The 20409-nt window shown below is 40.5% G+C and overlaps 1 protein-coding gene across 4 annotated transcripts in view; it reads right to left on the bottom strand.

Moving 5' to 3' along the window:
- The window catches only part of cntln (centlein, centrosomal protein), an 84601-nt gene that overhangs the window by 61489 nt on the left and 2703 nt on the right, over positions 1-20409 (bottom strand). For all 4 annotated transcript variants that reach the window (XR_007881783.1, XM_051386498.1, XM_051386497.1 and 1 more), the window contains exons 3-10: positions 19047-19135; positions 17414-17498; positions 14123-14257; positions 13031-13210; positions 10947-11080; positions 9211-9373; positions 8393-8629; positions 649-789 (exon numbers count right to left, since the gene is read on the bottom strand). Coding sequence is in view for 3 of the 4 variants with exons in the window: in XM_051386498.1 (XP_051242458.1) it covers positions 649-789; positions 8393-8629; positions 9211-9373; positions 10947-11080; positions 13031-13210; positions 14123-14257; positions 17414-17498; positions 19047-19135 (1164 nt within the window). In the remaining variant the exon portion in view is untranslated. The remainder of the gene's footprint in view (positions 1-648; positions 790-8392; positions 8630-9210; positions 9374-10946; positions 11081-13030; positions 13211-14122; positions 14258-17413; positions 17499-19046; positions 19136-20409) is intronic.

Raw genomic sequence — 20409 nt, 5'->3', positions numbered from 1 at the left:
GTGTGTGTCTGTTTGTGTGTGAGAGAGTGTGAGTGTGTGTGTTTGTGTCCTAGGGCAAACATAGCAGAGCCCCCAGAACAGGGAAGTACATCAAATGATGTCAATACTGTTTATTTATTTTGTACAAAATAATTACATTACATGTATAAACTGCCAGAACAGAAGCACTTCCACTGAAACTATAATGAGGACAGCTGTATAAATCAAACAATGTGTCTTCAGGCCAGCTTTAGAGTGAGTGAGGCCATCTAGAAACATGTCCTGCCAAACTTATGAGTGGAATACTGAGAAGATCAAAAGCTTCTTTCTTGTTCATAATGTACTGCTGAAGCGGTAAATTAGCCAGTGCCTGAGCCCAAGGCATGCGTGAAACCAGCAGCACACGTCGGCCTGGTCACAGTAGGAGGGGCATCTGTGTGTGTGTGTGTGTGTGTGTGTGTGTGTGTCTGTGTTGGGGAGTTCAGGACAAAGGTTGGCAGAGGCAGGGTCTGATAAATCACATGATTCTCAACAGACCATTTCCTTCATATCCCTTCTCTATGGCTTTGATCTAATCTGAGAGAAGTGGTAACGGATAAGTGTGGGCAGGTTAGCTGCTCACCCACATGCTGTCTTTGTCATAATTGGCAGTAGTGTGTTCTAACCTACCTGCTGTCTTCTAACAGAAATGGTGGATCTACGTTGAAGGGTCTTATCCTCTGGCCTGGGATCTGAGCCTCGGGTGGAGGCCCAGTCAGAATCAGGGATAGACCTCTGAGCTGCAGCATCAACCTGCTCTGACACCACCGCCTGTAAGAAAAGAGACACAATGCAGATGTGTTTGTGTTTGTGGTTGAGAAACGAGAAAAAGAGAGCAAGCCAGACCTATGTGGTGCAGAGAAAGTGACACAACAAATTGTGAATCCAAAGTTATGGGGACCTGGCTTGCTGGGGAGTAGTGCTTGAAATATGCTTCAAACTTATCAGACTTCATAGTAATTTGACACAGTATGTTCAACGTGTCAGATTCAACAGGTCGATGTTCTCATGTAGGTAGAAGTAATGATCTGTGATATATCATAATGCCTTGAAAATATTTTTTCTGGTGCTTACTGCATGCTTGTGCCAGCCTAACCAAACCAGGTTATAAACAAAGGCGTTAACATTAAGCTGACAGGTTCCTACTCAATATTCACAGTTTTTATTGGCTGTTTACCATTATTAGAAAACCAAAAACATAAAACAAACAAAAAGAGAAACCAAACAGCCATTCAGTCACTTTCTGTGTCGGAATTAGTCTTTGAAACATATCAAAATGGTAAATTAAGCAGTTAATATCATTACCAAAATTTAATTAACAGCAGTTGTCAAAATCAATTCAGAGTTTTAAGTTCAATAGACTAACCCTTGCATACTGGATGTCCGCATGATATTTTCATAATGTTGGAGTCAACAACCACATGCCATGTGGCAGTGGGACAGCTATCTACCACCTCCAGAATTGTGGTGAGTGTGCTACCATGGCCCATCTATTTATCAGTGTCTATTAGCCAGTGTCGTAGCAGCATCTGCACACCTCAGCACACAGCAGGGACTACCAAAACAAACTAAAGGGGACAAGGATAAAGCAGACAGCCCACCAACAGAGGAGCAGGTTGTGATGCACACACACATCCACGTATGAATACACTCACACATGTACATTCCCATAATGCAACCGCTCAAGTACTGATTTTATTATGTCCTTGTCACTTAAAAGTGACATTCTATCTTCACACTTTTGCTGCTTCTGTTATGAACAGTTAAGCCCTTTATGAATGTCTGCGTGTACAGAAAGGGTGGCTTTGAAAGACAGGATGCATTCTGTTTTAGAGACACATTCACTCTAGAGTCAAAGGGCATATACAGTATATACACTTTGTATACGATTAGTTAATGCACGAGTCCTTTATCTTGAAGTTAACACTCCACCACCTTACTGCATATATTCTCACCTTTCTTCTCTTAAATCCTTAATAAAAAAGTGTGAAACACAAAAAAAATCATCACCTGCTGCTTTCAACAACACTTCTACTCAACACATCAAATCAATGCCTTTAGAAAAACAGAGGCCTTCACAACTCTGTTGTACAAGGAGGCCCGATACTGAAGAAAACCGCACAGGATGTCATCACCTTTTTTCCAATGAGTCCTGATTGCATTATCAGAAACCTGGCATCTGGGCGTGACCTTGTTAACTGCCAGGGTAATCAACTTTAACCAAAGGGGAGGAGAGGGGATGATAAATTATTAGTGAGGAAGATTTTGTTCATGTTTTATTAAATTGGCCTGTCAAAGGGGGTTGGTCAAATTATCTGGGGCCTCGTTTATTGGAGGCCGGCCATATTGGCGCATCTGTTACAATTATTTATAATTTCTAGGCAGTCAGGAGGACGGACTTGGTTTTTCGGCATCAGCTACATAAAGCAATTTAGAAATTAACTGATGTGGGAGTGTCTGAGGTTTTTTCCCTCTCACAATCTCTCTCATCCCCATCCTGATTTTTTAATCCAGCAAAAAACAGAACACTGTGAGACAGTAAAGGAGCAAAGATGTAAAAGGGAAAAAATAAACATATTACAACATCTTATTGTAAGCAATAGACAGGGAGAGAGCATGAGATTGAAAGAGAAGAAGCGAGCATGCAGGTGCAGTGAAAAAGAGAGCAAGAGATGGGGGGGGGGGCTGAGGGAGGGATGGGGGAAAAAAGAGAAAAGCCGGTCTTGGTAATTACTGAACACGATTAGGTTCTTGGGGGAACTTGTCTGGCACTGGCAGCCCTCGCTGGTGAGGATGCGGCAGGCAGGACCATATGGAGGGAGGCTTGTGATTGTGCTCCCTGAAGCTCGTGACCCGTCTGCTGCCGAGCCCTTGAGCTGAATGTGAAATGAGACTTGCCAGGCCTAATGTTCTACACATGCACCATTTATGCCACAAAACAAATCTGATCACTGTTAATTATGTAGCAGCTATAATCAGGAGGGGCCCCGCCACACACACACACACACACAGACACACACAGACACACACAGACACACACAGACACACACACAGACACAGACACAGACACACACACAGACACACACACAGACACACACACAGCACACACACACACACACACACACACATCTGTGGAGGGACAGAATTTGTGAAAGTGATTGGATAGGCTTCAGAAGTCAGGGCTAGAAGGTGCATGCCCCCCCACCAGGCCAGGTGCACTTTGTATTCAACATGGTGATTCTTCAAAGAATGCGTGTGTGCATATATGCATGAGCGTGTGTTAACTGGTAGTGCAGCAAGGAGGGACTTTAATAGAAGGACAGCAGATAGTGAGTAGGATGTGGGGTGTGTGTATGTTTTTGTGTGCGTATACACAGCCCTGAGTCCTCCCACACAGTCTGTTTGACCTGAGTGTATGTGCTTGAACGAGTGAGTGTACGTATCTGCAGCGGCACATGGCTGTGCTTCATTAATGAGGCGAGCTGTGCTACACAGAGGTTCTCATCTAATGAGAGCAGTTGAGCTGGTAAAACACACCACTGGAGTCCATGTCATTAGTATGTCTCTGGCCCTGGACATGGCCCAGCTCCAAACACGTGCTCATACACAAACTCATGTTCACAACTATTGTGAACAACTAGCTATTTACTGATAACACACTCGTCATACACAAGATAAGTGGTTGACAAAAATGCATTATACCTCATAAAATGTTTCAGATTCAGAAAGCATAATTTGAATGTTTAACGGTTGCACGTTTTTCATATGGGAAGGATGACTGATATATCTGAAGAGAAGAGTCATATGTAAATACAAGCAGCAGTTTGCACTACATTTTTAACATACACTCTCTTGAGGTCTTGAGTTAAGCTAAAGGATGGGCAGTCAAGATGGGGAAAAATCTGAAGAGCAGCCAAAGTCCAAAGAACACCCACCTGAAAGACCATTCAAAGATATCTAAGCTTTCCATCACATTCTCCTGAACATCAGCAGAGAAAATCACAAGTATGCTCTATTCTTATACTGGTCTAAGGTGCACTAAAAGGTCATAGACCCTAAAGATCTGAGTTATATACAGTACATAAAAATACACAAAATAACCCTCTGGCTGACTCCATTCTGTTTGTTGCGCTCTTGGTTGAAAAATTAATTTCCATGGATCTTTGTAGCATTATAGTTTCATCGTTTCCACTTGATAGTTGCTATTAATGATGATGATGATCAAAAGAAACGCCTCACCTAAGCAAAACGTGACCCGGCCGGCAAGGAGGTGGGTGTATTCATGCGCATGTGTGTGTAACTAGCACTTTAATTATACATCTAAAAGCATTTAGATTGGCTAACATAAATAACAAGCCAGAAGCAGATGTTAAACACCATCTCAACAAGCTAAGGGAGATGCACCATGTGGGCTTCTTTCAATTTATAAAAAAAAAAAAAGGAGGAAAAAAGCCTGGCCACCTTGGGAAAAGTTGCTTCGATGCTTAAGGTTCAGTCAATAAAAACCCCTACGAGGGACGTAAACGTGTTAACAACATTTTGTTTTTATCATAGGCTAAAACTGCGTAAAACTGTGAGTAAAACATTTTCTTGAAAGTGAGATGATGCAGGTGCACGATTCTTCTATTCTTTAAGGGAAGCTGTGGTAAGTTTGGTGACTCGGCCATTATAAGAGGTCAAATCTATGAGAATTTGTGTACTTAATAGTGTGAAAACATGCCTTTTTCACAGAATGGATTGTGGACGGATTGGAGCAAAGGCAAATATGTTATTCATAACATTACGATGGCTCTGATCCATTCAAGACTCCCAGTGTGAGAGTGAGCCAGCATGCACAATACAGTACCCTAAAACTGAAGCAGCTAAACGGAATTTGACCTCTGTGGAAAAGGCCTATTGTACATTAAAAAAGTTTCAATAAATACTTAAAAGACACAGGGGCTTCTCTTATTTTTATATGAAACTTTTCTGGAGAACATGAACATGCTTAATTTTCCTTTTCCAATGCTGATGAGAGAATAACCAGTACTTTGACTGACTGCCCACACAATTAACAACTTACCACTCATTTACAGTGGTGAAGGCTCCAGAAAGCCTGAGGTCTGCTATGGATTCTAATGTTGGTCTTTAATCACCGCTCTGACAATAGCCAAACACTACTATAAATACAATGCTGCAGTTAGGGAGATAGTTGTAAATGATTAAATGTTCACTCTAGCTAGTTTTTTGTCCACTAATGAGGGCTCTTCCCTGCTTCTAGACTGTGATGGTGACCACCCAACCTGGCAACCCAAACCTCCCCAACCTGGCAGTTTATTCAGAACGCATCTCATTGTGCGTGGGGGTCACCCAGGTGCCTGATGAGCAGCCAGGCCCTACAGCTAAAAGATCAGGGCATGAGGCCATTTCCAGTCTGACACTATGGAGACATTTCACTGTTGTAAGTACACACACACACACACACACACACACACACACACACACACACACACACACACACACACACACACACACACACACACACACACACACACACACACACACACACACACACACACACACACACACACACACACACACACACACACACACACACACACACAAATACAGAACACCTCAAAAGGTAGTGCTGCAACAATTAGCAATTTGTTGACTGACCAACTACACTTTTGATGTTTGATTAATCCTTTAAGTTAATTATAAAACAAAAACACCAAACACTCTTTGGTTCAAGATTCTCTAATATAACAATTTGCCTCTTTTCTTTTTTAATGACTTCAAACTGAATATTTTTGACATCTAAAGAGTTTTCCAGTATTTTTCTTGCATTTCTTTTACACTAAATGAAGAATAATAAAGACCGTTAACAGGGACGCCCTTAGAGCTGTTGCATCATGTACCAAGGCTGAGTCTCCCCATTTTCCTGTCACTATCCATTCAACACCACAAAGAGAAAAAAAAAATTATATATATATAAAACGTCAACAGATTTATCATATCATAAAAATTATTGTTACTTTAGAACTAGGTAAAAGACTAATGTTTGTTCTATGTGGAGCAGAAACTTTATAAATTTAAACAAAAGAAAAGCTACATTCATTTTTTAACCTATTGCTGACCCCACAGGTTAATTGATACAGGAGGTAAGTGTATCCAAAAAACATCGCCTGGCTCATATCAACTGAAAGGCAAGGCGGAACTGTTTGGTTACTCTAGACATTGTTCGTCTTTAAGCCTTTGTAAAGTCTTGTTATGCTTCCTGTAAAGAGTTAACTTGACATAAGACAGGAGAGAACAGACAGTCAATCTTGGTGCACAGCATGGAAGTATAACACACAATGGGTGTTATTCCTCTCACCCACCCTCCTCCTTTATCCCCGCTCCCCCCCACAAAACCACTGCGGGAGGGGTGTTCAAAGCCGTCGCTCTGGTCCATATTCAAATGAGCGCTGCGTCTCCCCTCCGTGCTCCCGTTGCGATCAGCACTTTGATCACCTCCAATGGTAACTTCCACCAAAACATTTAAAATTAAAATCAAATCTGCCTTAACAACCTGAGCATTAGAATTTAACAGGTGTTCGGGAGGAAGTTGTTACAGAATTTGCGATTATGTGCTCGGATACACACACCTTCAGTCAAACATGCGCCTACGCAGACACACGAGTACACACAAACGCACAACCTGTCAGTGAAATTACAGAGTGGGAAACAGAAAGCCCTCCTGACTGAGTGCTATACCTTGGGATACCTGATCTGTTCACTTTGATGTCAGTAGGTAAGAAAGTTAAAGAAACAAATCAGCCAGACAGCAGCTACATGTGTTCAGTAAACAAAAGTTAATATTAATTCTTAGCATAGGTTATATACAAGGTATTTTTGTAATTACATCTCAGCCTTCGGAATGTGTGATCAGTTTTTTCATTCTGACCCGAACGGGAAGAGATATAGGGTAGAGTGCATGTTCTGTGTGATAAAACAAATATACTATACATATGTATATACACTCACATACATGAATGCATGCATATATGCATGCATTCATGCCCACTCTATACACACACACTCACACACACACACACACACACATATAGACACACACATACACACAGCACTAACTGCATCTTCTCTAAATGTAGTATTAATTACTGGGGGAACACTGCAGTACTGTATTTAATTACTGACTAAATGATCCATTTATATTTCACCGCTGGTTAAATTAACAGGGTTAAGTGAGACAGGGCGATTGTAACTCACTTAACATTTGAGCTGATATCTTTTAACTTCCACAGTCTAGGGGCAGCGCTGTCAGAAAATATCAACCAATCAAATTAAACAATTACAGTCTGCGGAGGCATAGAAATTACTCAACTGCTGCAAAAATATTATCTTCTGCAGCTATATCAGCCATATTGAGTTGTTTTATCTGCCATAGGATGTAGTTTAAACTGAAGCAAAAGTCAAAGAGAGACTCATTATAACAACAAGTGCAGTGCCCTACAATGCTGTTGGAATGAGGCTGTGTGGCTGAGGGGTACAAGATATAGATACCTGTTATTATTCTTAACCAGGTCTTTGACACTGTGTGGTCTAAGAAACACCTATCACCATATCATTAGGAGTTGTTAAAGGACACTTAAAATGTGGCTGCAGCATTAACATTATACTAGAGCCTCTATTGCCTTGGGGTGACAGTTCAAAGGTAGCGAGCTAAAGCCAAACCCCTGCTGACTGACAGATGTAGAACTGTAACATCATCTTCAAGAACGTTAGTGGGCTCCAATTAAATCACCTCTCCCCACCTCTTATATATCTTTGCTATCTGACCGGAGCGTGTTAAAAGGACTTCCAGGAACTTGGGTGGGAGGATAGAAAGAAGATAGATAAAAGAAGTAAGTCAGAGAGTGCAATGCATGCCCAGGACAGAGCTAGAGAACATCAGATAGCTGACATGAAAGACACAGGTGCTAAGAGAAATGGATAGATCAAGGATGAAGTAGAGCGATATTAAGAGAGTGATTCTCAGTTAAAGAGCAGCACCGCAGGCCATGCTGGGGCTTGCCAGTTATTATTGTGCCTACTAATCAACCTACACATTGCTGTATAGAAACAAGACAGATGATATGAGAGATATATCATAAAATAATTAAATATTTACTTATTGTGTAAGAAAAGCATAGATACATTATGCAGGGAATCATAGGCATATATATTTTACTGTCTACACCCACATACATGCTTATTAAAGTTCAACAACTTCTGCAGCAGAGAAGACATCCTATGAAAACACTTCTTAGAATCTTAGAGTTGCAATGCACTTGATAAACTCTGAAAAGAGATGTGGAGGGAGATGATGAAGAATGAGAATAGTGATTACCTTAAAGTTGGTTTGTTTGTGTGGTGAGGGGTAAGGGGCTGCGTGCTGAGCCTGTTCTTGCTGCAGTTGTTGCTGCAGTTGCATTTGCTCCTGCTGCTGCTGTTGTTGCTGGGCCTGAAGCTGCAGGATGTGTTGGTCTTTCTGAGCCAGCAGGCTGCTGAGCTCCTGGTGACTGTGACGGAGGTTGGCCTCACTACAAGTTAGGGCCTGGTAGCACTGGCTCAACTCCTTGTACAGCTGTTGACAAACACAGATGGGATAAATGTTGGAAAAGCAGGGGGAGGGTAGCAGGGGAGGTGGAAAGAGGTAAGAGAATGGGTCAACCAGAGATGGGATATAAAATGGAGAAAGAGGAGACAAAACCACTCATGAGATTGGGTGACAGAGACAGACGTATGTTTTCATATGGGGATGTTTTCTTTTTTCCATAAGACATACGCTAAGATCATCATAGTAAGGATGAAAAGAAAAAAACAAAGTCTAAAAAGACAACAAAAAGAAGATTGTATGAAATGAGACCAATGGTCCTCAAAGTTTATGTTTTATGACTAATAATTGCCTGAAATCTCTCCCTATCCCCCCTCCCTGTGTGTGTCACTGTGTCTGGCACAGTGGTACAGTCATAAGAGAGAGGGATGGTAGGTTGAGAACCCATTCACAGTAACAGGATATGGTGAGAAAAGTCCATCCTTACTGGCACTAGTCAAATAATTGTAGGTTACAGCTAGCTTGGAAATAAATCACCACAGTGAGTGAGGCTTGAGTGGAGTGCAACAAAGTGGCAATAATAATGAGTTTGAGGTTTGGCATGCATGTACCCTCTGATAGGAGGTGGTGTCAGCAGTATGTGCCTCTTCTTGGTTCCTCAAGACTTTCTGTGTGTCTAGGTTGAGTCCTTCCAGTTGCTTGATCAGATGGTTCTGCTCTGCTGCATGTTCTGTACTCTGTTTGTACAGGGTCTGCACTTCTGCATACTCACGACTACACACAAACATACACACACACAGACACACAACACGTTATACAAAGTCATACTGAACATGAACTTTGGCTGTTCATGGAAAAATGTTGCATATATACACAATAGAGGAGTACTGTCATTCTTTTCTCCTTTAATACACTGAAATTACATGTCCATATTTTTGGATTTATTTCAAGCTTATAAATATAGAGAAATCCATAGTGGCTGTTTGGCTGAGCTCCAGGTTCCAAGTTCCAGTCACATCATCTGCTGAGTATCTTGTTTTGACTTGTGTTCGACTGCATTAAATTCAACCTAAATTCAACCCTTGTGAAAACCCAATGTACTCACAATTCAAGGAGGTAGGGGAACTTAAGCGGGGTTTTTTAGGTTATTAATTACAACATCACGGCAGGAGATCCAAACTTACATCTCAGCCCAGTCCATTTCCAACTTGATGCTCTATTTACGTAGGGTGCCATTATCTGTTACACGTTCTCATTACAATGTCGAAAGACTTGCATCTTATTAGCAACATGACATCCAAATCTTTTTCACTCATGCACACTGAAAACTGTAGTACTGCATTCCCAACTGTTGAAAAAAATATGCATTCAAGCACTTAAAACTAATAATAATAATATAAAAACAAAACTTTAGCCTAGTCCGCTATTGAAATATAAAGATACTATAGAGGCTTAAATAATATTAGAACATTGACAAAATTTCATAACATAAACATTTTACAAAATAAACATATGTACATAAGTAGCTCTTACAAAATCATATTTAAAATGGGTGTGAGGAGGTCTGACAACTTACTTAAATTCAGCATGTTGAATTATTGCTTTTCTTAGATTTAATAATTAAAATAAAAGTGTAAAGTGAAAAATGTATTTTAAAAAAGTGTAAAATTTGATTGAATTTGAATTATTCCCAACTCTAATAATCACAATACTGAAAAATAAACTGCAATATTATGGTGAACCAAGGACAATGATAAGTTTGTTTGATCTTTCTTTAGTTAACAATGTCTAAATTTGATTCATCATAACAATGTTTAAATCAACGTTTATTTTGAAATTTGTTTTGTGACTTATGAAATCACCAGAAAGTGCCCCTCTAACTTATAAGGACATCTTTAATCACCTAGCTAAAACCTTAAGAATGGTCTCCATCCCCGGTGTGACTGACACATAAGAGTGCATCTGGCATTAAAACAGAAAAGTAGTTAAAAAAGGTTGAGATTACCACTAAGACTCCTACGGTTCTCACAGTTTTTATCATATCGACTAAAGCTTAGCCAAAGCCTGCCCCGTTTCCCTTTTCTCCCTCTCTTAAAGCACATCCACTATGCAGGGCTTATCAAATGGCTTTAGGTGAGCAGAGTAGAAGAAACCTGTGTCACCCACAAGATTCACGGCATAGAGAGCGATATACTAACTGCTGCAAACACATGTGCGGGGATATACACGCATCTGCCTGGACAGGACAGATGCATACCTCCTTTAACTGATGAAATTACCCTAAAATATCACTTTGTTCACCTGGTTGTTACAGACACTGGGCTACGCTTAAGTTGGTAGGGCTCACCGAAGTTGACTGAGTTGCCCCTCTTTTGCTGCCACCTCCCTTTCTTTGGAAGAAAGTTGGACTGCTAGACTGCTACTGTGGCTCTGCACAGTAGACAACTCTTGCCAGGCCTTGTGTAGCTCCTCCTCCAGCTCCTGGTGTACAAGAGTAACAACACATTTGAAGCACGTTCAGGAAAATGAAGGAACAATCTGATATTTGAGAGGAGATAAATAGATAAATTACACCTGAAATCACTGAAAAGCAGTAACGGCACTGATGATGATCTACAAGGGTCAAAATACTGCTTTTCATGTGGTTTTTGCCCTTAAATATAAAACAAAGTATGTATCGATAACACTTTTATGTCAGCTTTTTTTTAAAAATCGCATTCTGTTTCATGTGGGGACATTTCTTCACTGTGTAAGCAGTATTTACATGACCCAGTCCTTAATCCACTGCAACCTACTACACACATGTTGCACTGGAATCAGAATGTACTCTTCAGTTTTAATCCATTCAGCTGTACCATACTGGTTGTGCAACAGCTCACACAACTTACAGCATATTTTTAGGCTTCAAATTGACTTTGTTCAAACTTAGACATGTAACTACATTGTGCATTTGGCTGTAAGCACTATCAAAACAGTTCTGAGTGTACAGCAGCACTGTGGCTGAACAGATCCAATGGAAGCACTGACACAGAACTCCAGCTGCTGCTATTGTGCTGCTTTCACTGTGCTGCAGGTGTAGACAAGGTGTTAGTGACAGCTTTTCTTTAATAACAAGAAACCAGTTGAGAAAGGCAGATTGCATGACAGCAAACACACAAAGGTCTCCAAACCTTGACAGTTTAGATGTACTTAAAAACAGTGTTTCACTGGGCCAGAATTAACCATATGCAAAATTAATGAATTAATAAAAAAAATTATTTAATTTAATTAGATTAGAGTGTTGTTGTGTGCAGGTACTAAGTGTTTAAATAAGTGACCATAATACAGAGGATCGGTAAACTTGTATCAGCTTTAGGGCTAATTGTCAGGTGTTCCTATCATTTTGTCCCCACCCTGTTTAGTTCTGTTTAGAATAACTACACAGTAGGTGTCTGTTATCTACGTCTGGACCAGATTAAATTATAAAATTCTGGACAAATCTTTGCCATGTCAAACAAATTGGCATGATGTATCCACCGTACACCCAATATTCTCCATCTCCATCTTTCAAATCAATGTATGATACAAAAAATGAGGAACAGGTGGAGTGTCTTAGGCTGTGATGGATGTGCATAGACTAGTTGCTGGGCTTCATCCTGTCCAAGTGTAATTACTCTGCAGCCCTGACTTATTCAAGACTGTCTGTCTGACTCCATTTGACTAGCGTAGCAATATGTTTCATAACGATTAGTCTATAAGGAAGGGAAAGAATGTGAGGTTCTTCTGTCCTGAGACTCTAGTATTGGCAGGCAGCTGATTTCTGTAAGGGGGTGGCAAGAGGCGGCAGGTTGAAATGTGATTGGACACTCTTCAAGGACTTTGATTATGATTTAATTTATTAAATGTTTAAACAGCAACACTGCTGTCACCGTCTAATCACTATATTTCTTATGTTAACAGAGATGGGAAGTATTGATTCATAATGACGACTGGGCCAGATTCTGAGAATTACCAGCTTGTATTTGGGGAGAATGAATGACAAAAAACTCACAAAAACTACAAACTCTTGCAAACACACATGCAAATGACTTCACAAATGTTCCTTTCAGTTGTGGCTAGCTCAATTCACTTTTTACCCAAACCAAGCAAGATCTGTCTCCCCCATGTTAAATAATATTTTTTCCTTCCTTTGAATATGGTCCCTGCATATTTAAATTATGTGCTTTACTACAAAGATCTTTTTATATTCACATGCTGCTGAGGAAAGGATATGAGGGATCAGAGAGTTCAAGGTGTGCAGAAGAAAGAGAAACCTACAAGACGGGGCCCTTCCGCTACAACTTTGTCTGTGTGTGTGTGTGTGTGTGTGTGTGTGTGTGTGTGTGTGTGTGTGTGTGTGTGTGTGTGTGTGTGTGTGTGTGTGTCTGAATGGACTTGTCCCTGTGTTCATACCTTGACTCTGGCCTGGGCAGCATCCCTCTGGTCTCGTTGGCTGTTGGCCTGCCTCTCTTTCTCCTCTAGGTCAGCTCGCAGGGCGGCGCAGCGGGAAGTTAATCCCTCTTTCTCCTCCTCTAGAGCCTGCACCACCTGCCGCTCCTCCTCCTCTTTCCTCCTACACTCTGTCTTCATTTCCTGGATAACAGAGGTGTGTGTGCAAGGAGGAGAGAAGGGGGGTCGTGAGGGCCAAATAAACAACGGTGACGGAAGGAAAAGGAAAGGAAAAGAAAAGAAAAAGTAGGGATTCAAACTGAGAAAATGAAAAAAGAAAGCTTGAGAAATACAAAAAGAGAAGCAACCCATGGGGTTGAGGCTGAGATGAATATGTTAACAGTGGACCGGCTTTGCTGCGGGAGCCCCCTGCATGGGCCGCTGATTGGCCAAGGTCACCTGTGCTGTATGACTGGGCCCACGCGGCCAGATGTTGACTGGTGTGAGCCGTACCGTGCCGCAAGAGCTGGGCTCACGCAGGTATAGGGGCCAGTCTGTCGGCTTTAATGACAGGCTCCTAATGAGAATGCTGCTTGCTGCAAGACCCATTAGACTCAACCTAGGTCTCCTTTGATGCTGTCCCCCACAATTTCTCGCCATGAGACCTCACCAAGACTGTGTAAGGACCATTCCTTTATCAATTAATCATAGCCGGGTCCCATCTAAGCATAATTAGGGAGAAGCCACACCATCACATGCACACTTTTCATTTCCCCCACTGAAGCAGTCATTAAGTATTTATCTGCAAGTTAACAACCTGCTTTTCTTTCTCTCCATCTTTTTCTCTGTTAAGTATTCTCTGTTGTCAGTAGCAAAGAAGAAAGCTAAAAGCAAGAAAGGGTGAAACAGAGCGAGGGTGAAAAGCGAGATGAGAAGACACAAGACATAGAGACATAGGGATTGTGTTCTAGAGGGTCGAGCAATCCTCTTTCTCTTCTAAATGATTCAAACGCCCGTGGCTATAGCCACAGGGGACTTGTCGTGTTCAGTGCCACACAAAAAAGAGACTTTTTGACTCTGAGGCCCAGACTGCCACAGAAAATTTGTTCCACCAACCTTAAGTTCATGGCTCTTATTGACCAGTTGTTCACGCAGAGCTGTCAGCTCCTTCTTCATTACGGCATTCTCCTCGTCCGCTGTCGTCCTCCTCAGTACCAAGTTGTTAATCTCCTGCTGCTGCCCTGTCACTTTCTGTGGCAGACAGCGAGACAGAAAAAAAGACAGAGAGCGACAGATAGAGGGAAAGAAAGAGAGCCATAGGTTACATTATGCATTTAAGTTTTGGAAAAGTCCAATCAAAAATAGGGTCTAGATCATGTCCTCATCAGGGTCTGAATAACATAAAACCAATAAGTAAATTTACCAGGCATTAAAGCAGATTACTATATCTGTAAATGTTAAATGGAAAAAAGGTCTAAAATATATATTAAATATTTAAATGATTACTTATTACATTATTTTCCCAATTATTAATTTGATCTATAAGACATCAACAATTTAAATGCCCATGGCAATTTCCTTGAGCACTAGGTGACATCGGTAAATGTCTTGTTTATAAAAAAAATAATAATACAATTCATATCTAAACTCATATTCGACATATTTAGTTTACAATAATGTTCAGACAGAGAAAAGCAGCAAATTCTCACATTTCATATTTGAATCAGGAATCAAATGTTTTGGCATTTTTGAGTTAGAAATTATTAAAACCACTAATTGTTGCAGCTCTAAACAGAAAGCAACCACACACACTCGACTATCAAGACCTAACTAATACTAATGGGTAATGATCAATTTAATGATTCACCAAACCAGAGGTCAGCAGAAATGGTACAATGATTTTAATGACCACCCACTTTTGATGCTGGTATACATTTACTTCATGTTTTTTGGCAGCCCTTGTGGCCTTAGTAGGAGGAGGCTGGCCTCTTAACACTGCATCAGCTGGGGTTTGGCATTGGCTGGTAATCCACAGCCTTCAATGGCTACACCCTCCTCTCAAATAACACTGTGCTCTGGGATGCAATTAATTGCCATGTTGAGGGAAAATCGCTCAGATATATCCAGATAGTGGATTTAGCGTTCCTCACTACTCCTAGCTCGCCGTGCTAAGAACAGAGGGGCTTTAATAGAGATTTATACAGGAGAGCAGAAAATAAATTCAAACGTTGATAATGAGGTAGGCAAGAACAATTTGAACCCCAGTAGTGCTCAATTGATAGACAAGGAAAAAAAGGGGGGTTCCGCCAAGTTAAGAGGTCTAGGACAGAAAGATTAGCATTTCAGAATTCCCAGTACAGTTCAAAAATGAAAGCTAATTATGTTAAAAAAAATGGAAAGGAGTAGTGAGGGGAAATATAGAAAAAGAGATGGAATTAAAAAAAAAACAAGAATAGGAAGGAAAAAAACATTATGAAAGTTGGAGAGTGGAGATACTAAAAGGAGTGTAAGATCCCGTGTGGACTCAGTGGACCATTACATCTCCACATAAAAAGAAGAAAAACCAATTAATCACTATTTAGGTATGTATGGCTCAAGACTGTGGATGAGATGATGACCGTCAGAGGGCCGGATGACACAGAGCTCAGTGCTCTTAATGAGATTCTCAAATAGCCTGCAAGTTTCATTACAGACAGTTTAAAGAGGAGAAAGAAGACACTTTCTAAACACACAGAGAAGAAAAGCAAGTATGAAGTATGAAAATGGAAGAATTCATTAACAACCTTTGATTGGCTTTTCTGTGAAAGACAAATTGGAATTCATCAGATCAGCTGATGAGACATAAATAGGTTTACATTTTTACACATTCTTAGAAACTAATTTGGATTATGAATAACTAAGTAATCAATTAATCACTCAATTCTAACAGCTCTTAAAAGGTCCAGTGTGTAACATTTAGGAGGATCAACTGGCAGAAATAATTATGTTTTCATTGGTGTATCATCACTTGAAGATAAGAATCATTATGTTTTTGTTACCTTAGAATGAGCCTTTTATATCTACAAATGGACTGCTTCCATGGAGTCCACCCTGTTGTCATGTTTCTACAGTAGTCCAGAATGGACAAATCAGGGCCGTTAGGGGGTTTCACATGTTTCACAGCCACTGTAGTTTGTGCTTTGTGCTTAGAAGGGGAGGGTGAAATGAGGGCGTTGCAGTTAGAAACTGCACCACTAGATGCCACTAAACTATACACAACAGGACCCTTTACTCTAGTAACCCCGTAGTATACTATGGCCTTTAGCTAGTAAGCCTACTTGAATTCTTGAATTTCCCTCTGGATAAATAATCTATCTGTCTATCTATCTATCTGTCTATCTATCTGTCTGTCTGTCTGTCTGTCTGTCTGTCGGTCTGTCTGTCTGTCTGTCTGTCTGTCTGTCTGTCTGTCTGTCTGTCTGTCTGTCTGTCTGTCTGTCTGTCTGTCTGTCTGTCTGTCTTTCTTTAGTGGACCCTCTAATCTAGATCTGACATCAATGTACAAAAAGTATATTATTTCTAAAGTGGCATTTACAGTATATTATTGCCATAGTGGCTCAAAGCTTGGTGTATTATGAATTTACAGTGACATTAATGCAACTGCAACACAGTAGGTACAGTAGAAATATTGCCATTCTAACATATTCATCAGCGAGTGTCTCACACTCTCTGGATCAGAGTTAAGATGGCTGAGGAGGGTATAATGTAAAAAAACACCAGCAAGCTGATGACTCCATTACAGACAGTCTCATTAGGAATGAGCACGATTCTGGGTGAGGGACGCTAATGAAGGAGACTGACAGATGCTTCAGTGAAGGGATGATGATTTGGAGTAAATTACATTAGTGATGTCATTATCGTTAGACATCATACCATCAAGAAATATTACTCAAGGGGCAGTGCAAAAGAGAGCAGGTAAGAGACAGAAAGACCTGGAAGTGTTCAGTTAAAAATACACATAACTTCTGTTGGTTATGAACATTCATAATACTATTATTTATTATTTTTAAATAAGTTTCATTTGACATTTAGGAATACACATTGTTTGTAATGATAACCTAGAAAGGCAAAAGAAAAAAATCTATATTAAATAAAACTGTTTCAGTGAAAGACAAAAAAGCAAGAAAAGATTTTAAAGAAATGCTCGTAATTAAAATCTCAGATAAGCAAGTTTAGCCTAGAGATGTAGTGTGTGTTCGTTTGAGAAATTAATGAGAAATGCCCTCCTTTAGGACCTTTGGCCAAGGCATTTAACTTTCAGTTGCTCCACTGGAGCTGATCATAGGCAAACAGCAAAATATCTGTAAATATGGTCAGTTTATAAAGGACCTTTTTATAAAAAAGCAGATTTAGCTACATTTACTGTACCTGTTCCAGCTCCTGTATTGTGTAGTCTTTGGACTGGAGGATCTCCAACACTTTCCTGTCTTTTATCTCAGCTTTGTGCTTCTCACTAGAATAAAGAGAAAAGAAAAACAAAAAAATGTGCGTCCATAGTCATCTAAAATTGAGTGACTTAAGGCTATAGGGTTAGAATGATTGGACGATGCTAATTATATCCTCAAAGATCAACAGATACCATGCCTATAAAAAAGGCCATATATCCTGTTACATATAGACAATGTGAAAACATTTAAATATTAATTAAAATTAAATAAAAAGGAAAATGCTCAATTAGTAATCAAATCAGAGCTACAGTACTATCCTGCAGCTGCACCAAACTTTTCTCTCCAGCCCACTAGCACCTCTTTTATCATAATGAACTTTTAGGGAGACAAAAACAAGGCATCAATTGGGGACTTGTTTGTTTCAACTGCTTTAGGCCACCAGGGGCCACCCATTCCCTCCACTCATCACTTTCTCCTTCTACACCTCCCATCTTTGAGGCCTTTCCTCTCGTCTCTTTGCCTCTTCTGATCAGCTCTCTCCCCTGGCAGACACTGAAATAAGTATCGTGTCCCTGAAGGAGCTGGAACGTAGGCTGGCCTAGCTACATCTCCTTGTATATTGGGCTGTGTTCACCATGTCCTGAGCAACCAACCAATCACTCTACAAGATCCACACAGGAAGAGGAGGGGAGGGTGAATGGCAGTTCCCAGTGGGCACCAGCGCTTGACTGGAGTCGACACAATTACCATGTCAATATCCTCCTGCGCATCAGGTGATACAATACACATACGCTCTCTGGGTGCATGTACCCCCACCAGTCTCTGTGGACCAGCATACTTTGATGGGTTTCCTATGGGGCTATAAAGGAACTGAAGAGGGTGTAGAGAAGAAATGAGAGGCACAGGTACTGAGGAACTCTCTGCACACTGCCTCACTGTGTTTTACCCCTATTAAGGATCTACTACCAACTATCAGACCTCAAAAAGTATGTGATATGCACCCATGACAGAGAAAATATCATTCTAAGATATCCTCAAAAGAAAATAAGTCCATAGAAACTTGTAAGTATTGAGTACAGCTTTACATTCACTTCAATAGCAGCTGAAACATACAATATGTAAGTGGGATAAACAACCATACTACAGAGATACCAGCAACAAAGGTAATTTAAAGTACTTTTTTTTCCTAATAAAGAGGAAAATATTTAATTTATCCAACTGTGAAAATACCTGAACCTCTGTTCTTTTCTGAAAGTTCCCATGCCACTGTTTTTGGTGTGGCTTAGCCACCCTGCAAAAGAGGTCATATTCAATCTCACAATTTATCCGATAAAGACAAGTATTTGGCAGGAGTGTTTCAACTGTCCAGAATGGGTGCGGCAGAGGAAGACTGTTTTCATTAAAAGGGTTTCCATGGGTGAACTGCTAGACCGGGGATAAGAAGGCTTAAATCAGCATCTGCACCAGATTCCGTCGTAACCCCTGTAGAATGGCCAAGGTGCCTTTAACACCCCTTGAACGACTTTCACACATATTTCTCTTCACTTGTGAGATAAAGGAATTTTCAGCTATTGAGCCTCTCAGGTAGCAATTTGAAAGATGAATCTACTCACCGCTCAACCACCAAACTGACAGCCTGGGTCAAGTCTGGATTTGCCACTTGCAGGCGTTTCCATAGGGACCACACAAACTCCTTGTCTGCCTGTGAAAATAAAGGATTCAGCAAGTCAACAGCTGTTAGTCCTAATTGAGATAAATAGCTGTTGATAAATTTTTCTCAAGATGCAGCAAGGCCTACAAGGAAAGCCACAGCACATCTCAGCCTTTCTCTCTGAAAAACAAAAAATTAAATAGGATGCTCAATGACATTAGCATACGACAGAAGGGGTAGTCAATCAATAATTTAAATATCTTGTACAAAATAGTTTTTGATCTGGCCTGCCCTCTCTAATCATGAGCCTCTCTTAACAGGAATCCTCATCGCTGAGATGTGACCTTCGACTCAAGGGGAGCAAGCATTGACACTTGTCATTATGCACTATTTATGACTGGGGAGAGCTGGGCTCCAAATCAAAACACAGCAGTCGAGCTTGCGTTTGCTTTATTAATCAATTGCGCTCTGGATATGTTTTCCACTACAGCTCCAAAGTAACTAGCCCCAAAGAAACTCAAAACTGATGACAGAGAGTCATCTTCAAGTAGAAAAACCCAGCCAGCCCCTGACACATTTCCAATTCAAATTGTCTCGCTGGTTTTTCAAACATTTTTAAGCTACATTACATTTAATGAGGGACATCTAAAAACTACATTTTCTGACATTAAAAGACAGAATTATACCAAATCGACTTAATATAAAATTATCTGATAAATTATGTTCACATCATCATAAGATAAAAGTCATCCCTCCCACTGGAATCTACTGGTCTCCAATTAGTACATGAATTTTAACCCCCTTTTCAAAAGTGTCTAATCAATTATTTACTCAAATGGCAGAAGCAGACCTTGATAAGACCATGAGCTGAACATATAAAGTGGAAGGACTGTAGATCTCTGTCTCTGTATGCATCTGTGTGTAAGTGTGTGTGTGTATACATAGTGGGAGCAGGGTGAAGGAGGGATAGAGATCTCACCAAATCAGCCCTGCAATGCAACTAACGATGAAATTAAGCATCATGGTTGACTTGAAATAGGTGGTCTCCCTCCGCCTGTCCTTTGGCTGCCATTAGCCGTTCCACAGACAAGCGTTCAGTCAGGACCCTCATCAAGAGCTCTCCTCTGCTGTATGTGCACTTAAAGATGCGGTGAATGTGTGTTTGATGATCGTTGAATTATTAAATTTGAATCTAGCCACTGAAACACCATGGGCTAAACATACCAAAGACGGGCACTGGAATTCAGCCACATATTAATAAAATTAGCAGGGTCTAGTAGGAACATTTGCTAGCTGACAGAGGAGACTCTTTGTAGTTAATGGCT

Source organism: Dicentrarchus labrax, unplaced genomic scaffold (assembly GCF_905237075.1).
Source record: "Dicentrarchus labrax unplaced genomic scaffold, dlabrax2021, whole genome shotgun sequence".
Taxonomy (NCBI): domain Eukaryota; kingdom Metazoa; phylum Chordata; class Actinopteri; family Moronidae; genus Dicentrarchus; species Dicentrarchus labrax.
This window is presented reverse-complemented; position numbering and strand designations above follow the sequence as displayed.